Source organism: Parus major, chromosome 9, assembly GCF_001522545.3.
Source record: "Parus major isolate Abel chromosome 9, Parus_major1.1, whole genome shotgun sequence".
Taxonomy (NCBI): Eukaryota; Metazoa; Chordata; class Aves; order Passeriformes; family Paridae; genus Parus; species Parus major.
In genome coordinates, this window is record NC_031778.1 from 19,478,644 (window position 1) to 19,497,294 (window position 18,651).

Here is an 18,651-nt window from a genome sequence, read left to right on the forward strand (position 1 = left end):
TCCTTCCAAAATGGCCTTTTCCCTTTTTCCTACTGGTTGTGGGGACAGTAATTTTTAAAATTAAAAGTTGACTGTTAAAGTATCTAGTCAGCCATGCATGGAGAACAACTGTCCTGCCTGACCACAACAGCTTAAGCCATGAAGCATGAGGTCATCAGCCTTCCTTTTTAGTATGTATAACTACAAATGCTAACACAAGTCATAAAATTAATCAACCTTTTTTATGACTTGTTGTATCGTACTTGTATTCCACAATAACCTTCCAAAAGCAATAAACAAGGGATACAGCACATGATAGTGCACTGACTGCCCTTAACATTTGTTTTTACTGTTATCATCACTGTGTGCAGCACAGGATACAGTGGCTAAATTAATTTGCCTCCTCCTTTCCAAGACCACGGTTTCAAATCAATTCATTCAAATGGGCATTACAATAAAATACACCATTTTTTTGCTGGTGAAAGATGGACAGGTACAAAACCAAACTGAAGACTGTTTATTGAAGAATTACTGTTTAAACGTGTACCTCATCTAGAATGTTCTCTGTTAGATGTTCCTTTGGTGAAACACTTGCTGGAAGACTTTAGTCTTACTTTTTTCCCCTTCCTATTTCAGCAGTAAGTTTTTTCAAGCAATAATCTGTGTGACTTTGCTAATGGCATTATTTCTAGGGAGATACTATGAATGCACTAATCTGGCTCCACTCAAGGTATTTTCTCCTTATCATGATGCCCTGGTGAAACTCAGAGAAAAAGCTGCCTGAAGGTTCAGGTATGCTGTTTATTCTATAGAATATACAAATTAAGGAACATAGAGACACATTTAGAATTTAAATGTTATTATTCCAGAAACAGATAAAAACCTCACAGAATAATATAGTTCCTGATGCCTTAATGTTAAAATTCCATTATTAGGAGTACAGCAAAGCCTAACAAACCACATTGCAGCACTAACAAACTCTCCCTCAAGTGATGGTACCTACACAGAAGAGGTTCTAAGTCAATATTAAGAATTAGTGCCTTCTAAGAATCAATGCCTTCTACTAGTTTCTATTTTTTTTTTTAAACCACAACTTCCATCTATCAAATTTTAGGATTTTAAAATTTTTAAACTGTCCATAGCTTCTTCTAGAAAGCATCTAAGCAAAACATACCCAGAATCAGCTAAACCTCTTAGTGCTAAAGTTGTAGAAAGTGGATTTGGAGTCTGTGAGGAACATTGCACAGGTGAAGTGTGTTTGAAAAGCATTACCTGCAGCTGGCAGCTGGAGGGGTGTACACCTGTCTTTTTGGGCTGTGTCCTCCCCAGGCAGGGAAACAAGTTTTCTGGCAAGCACCGCAGAAATTGGTTGTACCAGCAGTGTTGTGAGGTTCAGTCGATTTTGCCTGTAGCTTCCATCTTAAATAACAGGAAAGGGAAGAGCAATTTAGTAAATTAAAATTAGATTTCTCTCCTTCATAAACCAAACACAGAAATGCAAATCTCTACCACACAGCTTAAAACAACTGATTTAGATAAGCAGCTGTTGTTTTGTGCTTCTAATACTGAAAAAAACCACCCAAAAAGTAAAAGCTTCTTCAAGAACATGTACTACAAAATTACATGTACATATTATGGTAGCTGGGCAATAGAAAGAAACGAGAAAGAAACTGTTGAAAGAGTCTGAGCAGATATTAACCTGTGAATTAAACACAACAAATTAAATTGATGTGTAGATAAAGGAATCATTGATAAATAGAAGAACTGATCAGCAATAACTTTCAAATTCAAATAAAGCCTGAACAGCTGAAGGAGGTCTGGAGTAAGGAGGTACTAAACAGACACATTGAGTGGGGAAAGGTTTGGATCAGAAAGCATCACAATTCTTCATTTACAGCTGAATCATCTTAAGCAGACATAGTGCAAACCTCTCAGTATCAGCAGTTTCATGCAAATATTAAAATATCCCTTTCACTGAAAAAATGTGAGTTACCATACACATACCTGTCTAACATGTGATCATGGACAGGTTTCTGATGAAATAATGAGATGTTTTGGGAGACCAGCTGACAGAACTGGGGGTGGGGGAAAACTGAACTTTGCACACAGAAATGCTCTGAAACACTTCAGGAAAAAACACCTTTTTTTCCTCAGCTATCACAGCTGGCCTGATGCAGGGATCATGTCTGCCCATGGAAAAGCAGGAACACTTCTGGCAGATGAAAAACCCACCACAGAAAAGGAGGGGAGGTTGATAGCCTGGGGCAGGACACAGCTCTAACACAACCTGCAACTCCCTCAAAGCCTCACAGTGCTCCTGCCCCTGCTCAATCATGTCCAAAGCTTCAAGCAGAGATTCAGAATACAAGGCCTGTCCCTGAGACCTCTGTGAAACAAACACCGTATTTCCTGTCAACATCGAGTTCTTTACTACCCAAAAGCATCCTTTAAATTCCTGCAGGCACAAAGGGAGGAAGCTATCAGCAATCAGCAGCATGTTTCAAATAAATTTCTATAAAACTACTACCAGGATGGTTGTTACTGAACCACAGCATAAATAAAAAAAATCTAGGCACATCTTCAATTTTATTTATTTATTTTTTTAAAACTACACACTCCTGAAGCTTTTTATAGTATACTTTCAGTCCTTATGTGAAAATTGACCAAAGCTGTATTATTTCATTATGGAAAAGCAAAAGGTGCTGTTCACCCCTAATACTTAGTGGCAAAGTGATCAGTGTTGAGTTTGAAAGAATCAGACAATTTTTTAGGTGTAAAGGTAAAGGTGGTTCAAAATATAATTTTTTAAAAAAGCTTTGTCTCATCAAAGTTGGTCTGGGTTCAAAAATCACTTAAAGCTGTCACTTCAGTAAACTGATGGCAAAATCAGTTTGGTCAAGCTTTGAGAGTCTGTTTCTGCAATCAAAAAGAATCTTAAAAAGTCCATCAGAAATGTGCAATTGAGACATTATTTTCTGTCCAGTGTTTGTCAATCTGCAGACTGTATTACAGGGGCAATGAAGCTCAAAACGTTTCAGATGAGAAACATCTCTCATTTCACCAGCTACTCACAACTTGAGCTTCAGACCTGAATAACCTGTCAAAGACACACTTTCAAGAACAACTTACAGGAGAAACCCCTCTATATTTAAAAATGAATCCTCTCACAATAGAAGATGGAGTTTGAAGCACGACAGAAAAAGGAAAAAAAAAAGAATCTACGGAAAGGCAGATTTAAGTTATCTGGGCAGTTTTATCTGGAAGAAAAACTTTCTAATAGGAGGAATTCATAGAGACTTCCCTAGGCAAGTGATAAAAATCTCTTAAACTGAAATCTTGTTAGAGAAAAGTGTAAGCAAACATTTGTCAGGAATGATGCAGATATGGCTGATGCCTTGAGGGAAGGTGCTACATCAGATGACCTCCTGACATCTTTTCCAAACCTAATTTCTATAAAAATCTCTAGCAACTAAACTTGATGAACTGTTAACAGGGAAAAAAACCCCACTATTTGAATTAATATTAAAAAATGCTTTTTTTAAAAAAAAATAGAGTACCTTTCTCACTGCCAGGCATTTATTAATGGCCACTTGTTAAGGAGGCTGAGGAAAGCAATGTGCATCATGACCAGACTGTAAAAGTGAACCTTTCAAGACCAATCTCTTCAGTGCACATTTGAAAAATCTGGAGATTTTCAGGGATGCAAGTTAAAGCCTAATCATTCAGGTTTTAAATATTCTTGGGCTTGGTCACTGCCAGTGAAACAGTGCAGAGTAACTTCATAAAGAAACAAACACACTGAAAGAACCTGGGGATTCTTGCTGGCACTTTCTCTGCTGGATGCCAAACCCTTCAGAGCACAGAGCACTTTCAGGATCTGTAGGAACAACAAATGCTTCAAGGATGATTTAAATTTGATATTTTGCTTGCAATGAAATTTAGTTTTATATCATGAAACTCTTCCAAGAAGCAGAATTCCTTCTTCTCTGCAAGTCTAACAATGTAACTGTGCCACGCCTAGAACCACTATTAATTTCAGAAAGTCCCTAGAGAACTTACTGTAAAGTGAGAAGGAAAATATCATAATCAATTATTAAGTTAATTTAGGAACTCAAAAAGAGGCAATCTTTAGAAAGCTTCTGCACAGAAAGCAAGGCCAGATCTTCTACTTCTGCAGTGACTTATGCAGTCAGTGTTTTATGTTTTCTTTTTCAATGCAAGCAATAAACCTTGAACAGCAGTTTCCACCCTGCTCAGACTGGGACACACTCCTGCATTTCACAGCGCTCCATCACTCAATTCACTGGTGCTGACAACATGCTCTGGGATTTCTGGATTTAACAGGAATACTTGTACACCATACCCTGCTCAGTTCTGAGTAAAAGTACAATTTTATCATCATTTCAGTGACTTTTTTGAAGACTGAAAAACCAGAGAGTTAGTCACAATGTCATACTTCTCTAGCCCAAAAATACTGCTTCACCCACAGCTTCCTCAGTGTCATGGAAATAATCTTTTACTTGCATTTTTCTAAGAAGTTTTACATTATGTGAATCAACTTTCTGTTCATTTTTGTTTAAATTCCAGCTTCAAAGGAAGATTGGACAGAACACTGTATTTAATCATTATGTGTTTATCCAAGGCACCTTCTGCCAGGATCATATAAAACAAAAAGTTAACAACTAAATCTGTCTAAAAAGATTACTGACAGAACTCATCAAAATAATTCCTTCTATGACCTGATACACTGTTTTAATGAAGTTTCCCCAAAAATACAGAGAAAAAAAAGTAGTCTGACTGAACACTGAGCCATAATTGTACGTAGCCACGTCTTTGACTTTCTGCTGCATTAATAATACAGCAGTATTAGTTTTGAAATATCTGAAGTGAATGGCTCATTAATTTTTCACCTTAAGCTTAATAGAAATTTGAAAAACAGTTTTATGCTGAAAACAGACACTCCAAGCAGGACTTCACAGCACATGATGGGAATAAATTAGAGCATAAAAGACAGAATAGCGTGCGTTTGGTCAAATGAGATGGTTCTGTCACTCAATTGCCTGAAGTAAAGAGTTAGTGCAATGCATTCCTGTGCAGGAGGCATTCTTACATTTATTCATTCCCAGAGCATATCTGCACTGTCCTTTGTCAGCACTTGATCTCCTATTAGGCATGACAAACCCAAAGATGTATAAACTGACATGTCACAGACATTTATGTTATTTGTGCTTTGAACCTGTTCGCAGCTCTCCCCCACCTTGGCTGGTAGCGTTAGCAGCTGTGAGCTCTCACTGCTTGTCCTGCAGCCAGTCACAATGACCTGCTTCTATTTCTCTGAAAAATCACCTTATCTGTCTGGCTTTTATCTAACCAGAGGCTGAAGCTGAAAGGAGATGTGCAGCACCTACAACAGGAAGGCTCTGGGTACTGAACTCACACCATGACTGCTAATCACTGTAATTTTGCTATGCAGCAGCTGCTTGATTAAATCTTCAGCTACAGCAGCTTACAGTACTGTCCCCATGTCCATTAAGACAGACTCTTCTAACTCAAAAAACCAGCCTTCAATTAAGCCTACACATCCCACTTAACCTCTGCTAGAAAATGCATCCACCTGCTATACCTCACAAAGTCACTGACGCATTTTTTTTGCCTTCCTAAATTTTCTCTTTTAACAAAGAAACTCATTCTAGCTGTTATTTCTTGCTGAAAGTGGATACAGTCAGAATATCGACCCAGAAAAACTGGTGCTGTTCTGCAAGCAGTTATGAGCAGGAAATTCTGGGAAAGCACTTCCCAGCTGCTCACCAAAGTCACATAAAGGTTTTTCTGCATATTCAGTCAAACAGAGACCTTTTCCTCTAACAAAAATGGTGCTGAGCACTCCAAGGTGTTTAAAATGGAAGAAAGAATGGATTTTATTAATGGCAAGGAGAAGACAATAATTTCAGACTTTCAAATGTCAGCAAGGAAAAGCAAAAAAAACAAAACTAACTGGCACAGAAAGAAGTTACCCAGGAGGAGCAGAACCCGGAGCAGGTGCCTACAGAGTAGAATTGGTAACAGGCAGTTTCCTGCTATGTCTTTATTCAGTTCTCTGTGAATTATCCACTAGAATTGAAATGTAGAACATATGCCAGTTTTGAAGTGCTTTGCTTCACTAGCCACTGGTAGAAACACAGAGGAAGAGAAAAACATTTGCTTCTCTTTTGTAAAAAAAAAAAAAAGAAAAAAAAAAAGAACTTTGAAATTCTGCAACCAGGGATTTTAACAACAGCCACAAGGAAACCTTTCAGAGCAGCTTTACAGGCAATGGAGCATGAGATGATGAATCACAACAGCATTGTGTGGCAGCTTGCATTTCAGGATGCATGGCCACAAGTGGACAAGGGATGCTTAGAACTATCAGTGATTGGAGATAGGGGTGAGGAAGATGGATGTGCCTGTGAAAGGTTTATGCACATTTACAGAAAATACAGAACTGAAAGGCAGTGAGCATCACCTAGAAGAGAAACAAGTCACTGAGAGTTCTCAGAAAGTGTCTAGAAAACATTTTTCAGTTTTATCTTAACATTGCTGATAGTTAAAAAGAATTCTTTAAAAACAACTTTTCAAAAGAATCCCATTTTCATGACATTAGGCATTAACAAAAAGTTTAAAAGAAAACTGAAGATACCATACCACCTATGATAAATTCCAATAATAATAATAATAATAATAATAATAATAATAATAATACTAAATCCACTGATACACAAAGCCAGAACCCCACAGAAATGCTGATTTGCTTTACAGAGTATATTCACCGTATTCTGTTTACATAACATTTTGTGAACGGAGTGGATGCAAATCTGTGTATGTATAACTCAAGACTGTCTCTTTAAACAGATTTCTGCTGTCCTTAAAAATAAACCTAAATATTCCACAGTTAATATGGAAAACCCCCAAACCCTCCAGAACTTGCTGTCATCTTTTTCCCTCCTTCACAAGGAAATGTGCTTAACCACCATGAAAGACAAAAAAAACATCACTCCCCTCTCTCACTGCAAATCACTCTTGTTTTAATGCCTACTTAATGTACTTTAAAAATACTGTCACTCCTGTTTCTTTTTAAGATACAAAGAATAAAAAGCAACGCATGTATTGTGTGAAAGCAAAACTGCTTTGACACACTGATGCAAAACCATCTCATTAATTTAATTTCCCTGCTCCTTTCTGAGAATATTTAATAGAAGAATAAAAAGGAAACCAAAAAACTTTTCACAATACTCTCACCATTTCGAATCCCCCTTTCCATTTAGCTTGTTTTAGTGGCTGATAATTAAAATGACATAGAAGTGGCCAAAATAGAGCAGCATTACATAACATTTCCACACCAACTGACAAGAAGTAAAATTTCTCCTTTTTAAGTATCCTGCAATTGTGTAACCAAGTTGTAAAAAGGAAAGAGCATTTCTTCCACATATTACAAATAGCTAAAACATATTTTTATGTTCTACAAACAATGGAATATAACAGGGGAGAAAGGACAATTCCCAGGTTCTCCTGTTTTAGCAAATGCCTGTCTCACTACTGAACTGAAAAAAGCTCTCCACCAACAGACAGCAGGTTTGGCCATGGGACAAAAAAACCCAAACAACACTGCCCAACATTTTAACAGTGCTGGTGGATATTTAAAAGGGTTAACAGAAGTCTTATGGGTTGTAAGACAAAAATGAGTATCTCTTGATGCTTTAAAAATAGGCTTATTTTAAAAAATCCAAGAATCATAAGTTTAGGTTTCTGGCCAACTTACTGTTTGCCATCCATAGTGAATTCAAACCCCCAGGATATTAAATACTTTAGTACTTAATTCTGGATTCTATTTGAGGTATTCTTGATAGCAGAACATCTACTTAGCACCTTCTACCATCATTAAATTCAAGATCATAGGTACAACCCACTGTAAGGGGGGTATGTGGAAATAATCAAAGCTGAAAAGATTGGAAACACTCAGAACTATGTTAAAAGCTGGCCACAAACTGCTGCAATCATCTTATCCAAATCCTAATCTGGATAATAATTTGATATATTTTACTTTCTGAAAATATGCAGAGGTATTAATCCAATGGAGTTCAGCAGAGCTACTTGAAGCAATTGCTCTGATGTTCAGAATAACTGCACAATCCAAATTGTTAAGTACCAGACACATATTTGGACTTGCTTTTTTTTAATCTTTGTCTTAGGGAAAACTACTTTAGGAATCTTACACCTGCAAGCCTACATGTGAAATGTACCTGTTTGCTGCTCCCAGGAAATATATTTCCCAGGCTATGATGTATAGGATGTTCTTGAACTGAAATCTGGAGGGAAGCTCGTGTGTATGCGTGTCTCTGCAGAAGGGAACACAAATCAAAGCGATGAACTAAGCTTGGCAGACGTGGATTTTAAAACTGATATATTACAGAACATTTTCAATTCAAGTGGCAAGAACATTATGGAATTTGCTATCAGTTCCACTGGGGAAAAAAAAAAAAAATTTAAAAAGTTCTCTGCTCCTTATCCAGGCAGCCAAGCAGGAGTATCCTGCAATGGAGTCACAGCAGCAAGGAGGGCACACAGCAGCTCCTGCATCAATTATGTTTTCTGTTAACTTCTACAAGAAATAAGGAACTTCTGCCACATTGACAGGTTGGTCTTGGAGCTTGTTCCCTCATGAACTAAACCTTGGTGATGGCTACCACAGATGGAACAAACAAAGGGGAAATGAGACACTGATACAGATTTCCTTTCCTCCAGTGAGGATGGAGACTAAAGATAGTAAAATAAGGGTCTGGCGTTGTACAAACACACATCAGGTAACATATACCATCCTTGTTCTGATTATGAACAAGCACACATTCCTGCTTATTCACAATAATGAGATTTATTGTTATTAAAAATAATAAAAGCCCTATAGCACTCTGCAAGGAATGGAATGGAGATAGAAAATCTGTAAGAAAACACCAAAAGGGACAGGTTTAGGATGACAATTATTTTGTTTACAGCATGTAGTGAACATTGCAATGACTCACAATCACATGCTGTCTGTACATATTTGGAGGATGCCATGAAATAAAATTGCATATGTTATCTGTGGTACACAATGCTTTCCTTAAAGTAATAAACATCTCTGATACATTATTCCAGATTTGTTTGAAACCCCTGAAAGCCACATTTTGGCTTCACCACAGTTTAATTGTGCCAGCACAGTTGTTTCAGGAGCCACATTATGAACCAGATCAGCACACTTTAAAAATCAGTGCTCTTAAATAAATGAGCAGAGTAAGAGATTAGCTGGGATGAGGATACGGAAGGCACAGCAGGAATTCCTCCAATTCAACCCAAAGCCTTCTATTCCCATGCCACAATTCCAGGAGATTCCCGTGTCCTCTAGGACCTAAAGCCATTGCCAGACATAGAATGACACTTAGATATGCATGTAAATTCAAAACCTTCTTAAAGATTTTAAAAAATAATTGAAAAATCTTTGCATTATTTTTCTGTAGGTTTTTTTGGTTTTTTTTAAGTTATAACATACTTCAAGAAAACCATTTAAAAAAAGAAAGCCTCTAATATTCTGGCTGAAAATGATAAATAATTAATATGCATCTGCTGTTTTAGCAGTTTAAAGAAGCTGCAGTGTTAATTTTACTTGCATGATATTAATGTTAAAAAATTTGTAAAATAAGATAAATCTACTAATAATGCACGTCTAGCAATGCAAAATATGTTAATATCATTTAGCTTTGTTTTGGTGGAGCAAGCAATTGGAACTGCAGTGATGCTAATTTTCACATTAAATTCTGAATATGTGTATCAAAGGCATACAAGAAGTTAAAAAAAAAAAATTCTATCTGCTTTTATCTTGTTCTAGGAGGCTTTCATGCAAAGAAATACACAGAAGAATCAGTGGTTTTAGAAAGCCAGACTGCAATGGAATTGTTCCAAGTCCTCAGTTCATCTTTATTAATCTTTCACACTCAAGATCAGATAAAGTAGATAAATGGGTTCATGTACCAGTAATAATTTCATTAAAATTACTGAAGAAAAAGAAATATGCTGGTAAATCAATCTCAAATGACAGTTTTCTGAAATGAAGATACAGGTGCTCTCAAGACCCCTATTAATCCTGTTGATAGCATAAAGAATAGAAAGAGCTATGTTCAGAAATTCCTAAAATTCTGAATCTGTGGAAATCCTTGTAACACATATTGGTTTATTTCTTGGATTACAGAACAGAGACAAACAAACCATAATCTATTTGCAGCACTCCTCAGAGATATAAACACTGGTATTTAATTTACTTAATAACTTGCTCATGTATTTGCAATGTTTTATTATGTTCATGCTGACTCTTGCTACTGCTGGTTTCAGCTTCAGAAGGCGATTACTAACACCCAGGAGAAGTGGATTTTATTTTGTGCACAACAGCAAATTTTCTCTGAATATTCATTCCAAACTCCAAATGGAGTCCTTGGCCCTAAATGATTTCTGAACCATCTCTTGTAAGGAGCTTTGCATCCTCAAACGAGCTTGTGTAACCTGAGATGAGCATGAAAAATTAATCATTTTGTTCAAATAACAGAGTTGAGGAGCTGGTTAACATTTAGGTTAAACTCCCTGAAATTCAAGGGCAATTTGAGTCAGGAAGATCAGAACCAAAGAAAATTTGAAAAAAAACCCAGAAAATAAGGCAAGGCTTGAAAAAAACAATTCCTTGTTGAAGAAAGGTCGAGCAGCAGGAGCATTTCAGAATATTGCATTTCAGGCAATGTTTTAAATTATGACTCAGTGATAAACACACATTCTTACCAATCCTTACCATATATTCTTGCCAATCCATCACACAACACAACATATTTTTAAAAAATGCTATTTAAGATTATTTTCCAAATTAAATAATATCAATATTTTCCACTAAAAGAGTGGAGATTATTGCAAATTATAGCTACTAAAATTCAGCAGAAAATAATTATACTTTAAGTTGAACTGTTACTTAAAACTAATTTTTAAAAGTGTTGCTAAGGTTTTTTCAGGGGGGAAATAAATATTTTTTGTTAGCTTATATTCATTTATAAAATAATGCAGGAGGAACCTTAGTGGTGTTTGGTATCTCAGGTTTTTAAACAGAGAATGACCTGCAAAGGACAAAATGCTACAAAAGAATAAAAAACTTGGAAAGGCAAAGAAGGAAGCATAGTGCTATAACAATGAGAAATGAACATGGAAAACCACAGGAACTTGAAGGACCAAATCCACACAGCCCAGCCCCATGAACCCTCAGCTGCCAGGGATGTCTCTGAGAGCACAGCCTGGGCTCACCAGCCTGACCTGGCAGCAGAGCTCTGATGTGCTGCTGTATCAACACAAACCTTTGCAATGAGAAAGGCACAGCATCACCCTCCTACATCACTTCATCATTACTGGAGAGTTCATTCAGCACTTGTGTCAAAAGATGTTTGGTAATCTAGCCCTCCATGTTTATGTTCTGATTCTATTTACTGTCACAATCCAGTTCCATGGGTTTTTTTTTTGCCTGAAGTTATTCAAAGAAGCTGCTGAGCCACCACCACAGCTCTACTGCAGGTAGTAGATGCTCACAACTCCATCATATTGATAGGTAAAAGCCCCAAGAAATATCCAGAAATAGGGTTCACTGAAAGAAACACAAATAAAAAGAACACATGGTCTGCTGCAACAACACGAGTTAAAGAAGTTATTTTCATAAAAGGAATGTGTCACAAGTAATCATCACTTCCATTTTGTCTCCTCAGTACTGGGAGAAATAAATAGATGCCACATTTGTAAATTCAATTGGCACTGTTTTGCTGAAGTGACAGATGATTCATGTTGTGATTGCCTCTACACCATGTAGCACCATTCTTTATTGTCACAGGTACTGTATTTCATGCAAGACTGCAAACTACCATTTGCAGCTTTATAATAAACTATTTCCTGTCAATAGTGCTGTAAGAAAGTTGAAATTTACCCTCAAGTATGCTCAGAAACAAATAATTAAAGCCACTCAAAGATCAAATATGGTTTTTCCATGCAGTCAACACTTCATTCTCAAACCTGGTGCATAAGGGCACTTCAGCCAGGGAGGCAGAAGTGCCTTTGCAGTTGAGTTGTCCATCACTGCTCATTATAAAGCAAAAATTCAAGTACCCCTTTACAAAATATTGGGCTACCAATTTCACTGCTTGCAGTTCAACTGCAGTAAACAAGTCTAATATCAAAGTAATAGAGCAGAGGGCAAAAATATTACATTAGGCTGTAAGTAGAATTGATATTTTCTACTGTGCTTTTACTTCATTTGTGGCTTTTGCACAGAACAATACAATAATTACATGGAAAAGGTATTTAATGCTGTGAAACAAGCAAAAATTTACTACATGAAAAAAACATTAGCTATTGTTTTGCTACAACTCTATTTTAATTAAAATTAAATTTGCTTCAATTTCAGTTTAATCTGGTTAAGCAATTCAGAGTCCTGATTATCTCTAAAAATGAACTGAAATTGTAGTTCAGAATGAAGCATGGAGAAGGCACTTGAAAGATATTCCATTACTTTCCTGACAGTCACAGTCCCCAGTGCTGAGTGAAGCCAGCTGCTGAGAAAATGATAAATACATTTAAGTAAGTAGACACATATATGTATAAAGGACTGATTTGATAGAAAACACAGAAATGAAGGAAACTTTAAAAATACCCAGCCCCTTACTTGATTCATTTCTCACAAAAATCCAATCCTGCTTATGAGTAGGAGTTGAAAAAGTGGCACTGACTCTTGGAAAGTGTTAATGGGCTAAAGGAAAACCCAGAAAAAGGAAACCTGAAACAATCAATCACCCTAATTATTTAATATATTAATATGAATTTGCTACAGACTATTATTTATCTTCCTTACAGAATGCTGTTGTACATATAATTGGATAGTATTAGACCTGTATTGATGAAACTTCATGTATCTATAAACCTATATCATTTAATGACAAAATTAGATTTTTTTATGTATGCAAATTTGTTTAAATAATAATTTTCTCATCAGAGCTTATTGAGCAGAATAAAGTATTGCCTTAGATTAATTGGTTTAATTATACTTTCTTTGAAATTTATTCAACACTTTCCTGTCTCCTACTCTAAATAAATATTTCAAATTTTGCTAGTTAACCTCTAGCTTAAGTGTGTTCCCTCTATGAAAGGCAGTGTTTTTCTACCACTGCTTGGAAAGGAAGTGTTGGTTCCCTGTATTCTGGCTACTGAATTGTAAAATGAAACAACTTTCTTCTGTTCCTAGAAAGTCAACACAACTCAAATCTCTGTAAGTAACCACCAATATAACTCAATTACTGTTGTGGTTTTTTTCAGTCCTTGAAGTCGTTTATATTGATGAGCTCTTAAGGCTCTGCATGGAATCACATTTTTCAAGCTGTAACTAAAAATGTGTTCTATGAAGGATACATATCTCATGCCAAGGGTTGATATTATAAAGTCATTCTACTCAGATCAAAAGCTTCATAAAATCATCTTTTGCAATGTTTCTCACAGGTTTTGGAATAGATTTGTGAGGTTTTTTTGACAAGTATTGGCCACATTCAGTGTGCATGGGACTTGCATTAGGAACCTCAGCAGACAAAGGTTCTGCTTCCCCTGAAGGATTTCCAAAGGGAAATCACTGAGACAAAGGATGAAATGAAGCTGTGACTTAACTCCATACTCAGGGCAGCTCCTGGAGGACGTAACTGATCTGGAATAACTCCTGCAAGGTAAGAAAGTCTGTAGTGCATCCTCCCCAACCTATTTCTTAACCATAAACACACAGATGGAACCTTTACACAACCTGCCAGAAACCTCTCTGTTCCCTGCAGCAGAGATTTCTATTTTTATTATTACAGATAATATATTTTTATTATGGTCAGATAACTTGTTACTTTCAACATCTGAAATCAGATGTTGAACTACCAAGTACCTGAATCAGAGCTGGCAGCAGGCAGCTGGAAATTTCCTCAGACCAGAAAAGCACACAGTCCATTGAATAATCTAGAGTCTGAAATAATTAAGACTAATTTCTGAAACTGTGAGTGCCTCTTCAGAGCAACTTCTATAAATACAAACCCCTCATTAGCTCAAGTGTTGCTCCATGAAGTTCTACACCAAGGATACTTCCAGCTGTGCTGCTTCCTGTCTGAAACTCAAAAAGAACACCAGAGGATTCCACAGGTTGGCACATGCAGCCAGTCCATATGGAACACACCCACAATTAATAACCTGGAGATATTGTTTAAAAAGTAAAATACTGGAAAAAATCATTCAGATGCACCAGTGATAATCAAGACTCAATGAATTTCCAGTACATACTCTAAAATTAATTATGAGCTGGGTGGCACAATTATTTGGCTTGGATTATGTACAAAGTCAATCTTGCAATTACAATTTATTGGATTATTCTGCCCTAAAATTTCACAGAAGTATTTCTGATAAACAGTGTACATGCATCTTGAAATGGAAAGAAGAAATTAAACTACATGTACTATGGATTAGTTATTGTGGCATTGACCTTCTTCAACTGCTCTGGCAACTCTTTAAAAACTGCATTTTTGTTTCTTTTTTTAAAATTAAGGATAACACACAATATGTTAAAGAGCTAAGTCACAGTTTGGCTTTGTGAAAAGTAAAGCTGCCTCTTCTGGGACAAGGACTTGGCATTAAACTGAGAAGTCTCTTGTCAAATCACAGACTGATAAAATTATTCTAATTACCTCAACTTAATAAATAGTGATAACTCACCAGACCAATAATAATATTTGTCAAACCCTTAAGCAATACCATTACAATAAAAATTTTGGCAGCTACCAACAAAGATCTCTGTGGGCTATGAGCAAAGCTAGGGCAACTTGATTGGAATTGTACTCATTTAATTGATCCATCAATAATTATGACAGTAACATAAAGTAATAAAAGAAAAAAATGTATCCACAAACTTTTCAATTTTCCTGAAAATCCTCAAGAGATTGAAGTCAGTAAAGCAACCTTGCAAGTCCCCAATTAAAAAAAACCAAACAACAATATATCTCTATTTATTGCTCTGCCCAGGTTCATTACAAGGAAGTGATATTATTACAGGCTGTAAGAAACGTGCAGGATTCAGATTTATAAAATAACCAAATCCACAAAAGGCTCCCACTAAGTTCAGTTGTCACTGAACCACCTCATAGGTGTTAAACTACACACCAAGCATCATCAACAGAAAGGCCAATGTCAGTGTGATGTAAAATGCAGGGAAAATCAGATTGGCCAAGAATTTCCTCTCAGGAAAGTGGTCAAGAAGGAGATCTGAGCAGAAATGTTTGTTAACATTGGATCTTAAATCACAGAGAGAGAACCTCTGCAGTATCCCACAGCTGGAAAGAGAGAGAGCATGTGTGTGATCCAGAGAAGGATCATGTATTTAATCCCAATGACTATTCTAAGGAAATAATACTTTAAAAAGAAAGTCAAGAATATATCTATGGATCCACATCAGCAGAAGGCATAGCAGGAGCTTGGCACTCAACCCAATTCACACATGACCTGCTCCTGCCATGGCTGTTAAGTGGAAAGAGAATCCCAAATAAATTCTGGCAACATTTTCATCACTAAAAATCCAACATCTACAGAATTCAGCCTTCCACAGAACTCTGCATTTAGCATCTAATACAAAGGATTAGCACACACCTCCCCTGTATTCATTTGTAAGGAAAGCTCTGGAAGGTGTCTGTCACTGTGCTTAGGACACCAAGATAAAGAAATCAGGAATGCCAGGGAAGCTCCCATTTTCAGTGACTGTGGATTAGAAATGCACTGCAGGAAGAGAGCTCTGTACTCCATGGAGCTGCAGCTACAACCTGCATGAACATAAATGGATTTTCAGTAAAGCTCAGATTTGAGTCAAGCTAACTTATTTGATGGGCTGGTTAATAGAAAACATACTGACAATGGAGACTCTTCTATGTATTTTTGCCTTTTCCAGTTCAAAGTCTAATCTAAAAGCTCTCTTAAAAGCATTTTATTCAAGTAACGATGGTAGAAATTGTTGTCAAAGCTTTTACAGTGGAAAGCACCTACAGGAAAGGAATTCAAGACTTCAGAAGCAGTGAAAGTTTCCAATTCATTTCACTTCAAAGACAAATCACCCAGACCTACCTTAAACTGTGTAATAGTCACCTTCCTGTTTGGCATGCATTTAATTTGGAAGGAATTTTTCTTTAAATAAATAAATAAATATCAGATAACATAACCTCCCTGTAATAGCTACAGTTTCTTACACATCACAGAAGAAATGTTTTCCTAATTTACCTCATAATCAGACTTTTTTTTCCTCTATTTTTTCCTCTCCTTTTCCTTTTCCTATTTTTTCCTCTCCTTTCCTATTGAGAGGCTGTCAGGCTCTAAGAATTTCAACCCAAAGTCTCTCAGTAATTCATCAACCCCTGGCTACTTCAGGAGGACTCAATGGCACATAAATTTAAAAGATAACACTTGCTGAGCGTCTGACCCCAAATATAAACATTTTACTGTGCATTAAGACATTTTCCAGATATTACTGTACTATCTTGTGTTAGAGGTTCCAAATAACCTGAATGAATGTTCACAGTCAAAGGATCAGATCATTTATTACTGGAAACTATCAAAGTTTTACTGCAGTCACTTTATACCTGCTTGTGGCTTACTGAAGAAATGCTCCAATTAACATTCTCAGGTCAAGATACTAAAAACACAACTGAAAAGTGTGTTGTTTAGCTTAAACTATTTCAGGGAATGTTTCTTTTCAAAAAGTATTTTAACCTTCAATGAAATAAGGACATAAAAAAATATTTTCTGAAAATGATGCTGAGTCACTAATCATATTTCAAGACCTTGAGTTAAATATCTTTATGTGGTGCTCTATGTGTAGGTAATTACTCTGTGGTTGATACTCATACAAGAACTCCACTATACATCTAAAATTATTAACTGCAGTGAGTTATATTACAATTATAAATATGTCTGGTACTTCCAAAATCCAACTTATTTCCAGGTTGCTTTCAAATGGCAGGTTCACTAAGTAAAGCTGGAGATGTTATTTGTTAATTGTTTTGCAATACTGTCCCTAGTGACATATTGGTATTACTCATACTAAATGTATGTGTGATTTTGAGGCAGGATTTCAAGCAATCAAGTTCTAATGTGCAATGCTAAAATACTTTCCTAGGTTATCTGTGCTCATTATTAAAATGAATTACCAAACAGTTGCTGTTTTCTACTTTTTTCCAAAGTAATGTTACTGAAATATAAAGGACTTGAATAAAATATAAGCTAATACAGACAGCATTTGATGCTTGATGTTTTTCTAAGATTTTCATCAGACAATCTGTTCTAAAATTCACACACTCAGAAGACACTGAAGCATTCATTATGCACTTATTAATTAATGTACTTAATTATTAATTAATAGAAAATACCAAATGCTGCTGATACCAAAATTATATTTTTTCTTTCCTAGGAGAAATGGATACATCAAAATACATCACTTATATTTTACATCAAAATTATTACAGATTAATAGCACCACTCTCCTTATGTGGTCAGGAGCTATATACACCCTTCTCATAAATGAGCAGGGTTCTTAATGAATAGTTTATAGATAAAAACCAGTTCCAATGGCTAAACAGGAGCATGGCAAAGTGTTCAAATATTGCCCAAAATGTGAGATGTGGATCTCTAAAGCTGCTCCTTCCTAAAGCAAGGGATTGAATTTATCTTGTACCAGCACAGCCCCACCACCAGGTATAGCACTCCCTTTCCTCCAACACCCGAGTTCAGCATCTCTGAATAAAAACATACAATTTCCAAAAACAACTGGGAGGGATTTTCTGCACAAGTATGAAATACAAGTTACACTGACATTAACAAAAAAATTTTTGCTCTTGCATTAGGAAAACCATTTAACTACATAAAAATTATATTTCAATTCATAATAAATATATGTATTTGGATAGCAGTTCACCTCTACAATAGCATTAATAGTCTTATTTCTTCAAAACAGGAATAATATTCATTCAATATACAAGTAAATGTAGATCACAGTAGCAGGAACAGCAGGGAAAGCTGGACAGTGCCACAGAGATTTCTCCTATTCCCAATTGAAGATTCTCTTCCAAACAACTGTGGGGCTTAGTCTACAATCAGTATCAAGCAATGGACAATAAATAGCAAAATGTTCATAATGACAGGCTAAAATGAGCCTTCTCTCCCTCATGTCTTCCAAATGGTCACAGGAAGGAGTTTTAAAAACAAACAAGAAAGCAAAATAAGGAAGGGCAAAATTCAGCTTAATTTTTGTTTGCTCAGAGAGAGACTAATTCAGACAGCAGCTTGGCTGCTAATGAGATCCAAAGGAGTTTAGCCAGGTCTTACAAACTTCCTGAAGGAAATACTGCAGGCTCCACCAAGAGATGGATGGATGGACGAATGAATGGATGATGGATGGATGGATGGATGGATGGATGATGGATGGATGATGGATGGATGGATGATGGATGGATGATGGATGGATGGATGATGGATGGATGGATGGATGAGGGATGGATGGATGGATGAGGGATGGATGATGGATGATGGATGGATGAT

The 18,651-nt window shown here is 36.3% G+C and overlaps 1 protein-coding gene across 1 annotated transcript in view; it reads right to left on the reverse strand.

Moving 5' to 3' along the window:
- Positions 1-18,651, reverse strand: part of NAALADL2 (N-acetylated alpha-linked acidic dipeptidase like 2) — a 314,967-nt gene that overhangs the window by 107,967 nt on the left and 188,349 nt on the right. The window contains exon 6 of the mRNA XM_015637920.2: positions 1,252-1,398. Coding sequence (XP_015493406.1) covers positions 1,252-1,398 — 147 coding nt within the window. The remainder of the gene's footprint in view (positions 1-1,251; positions 1,399-18,651) is intronic.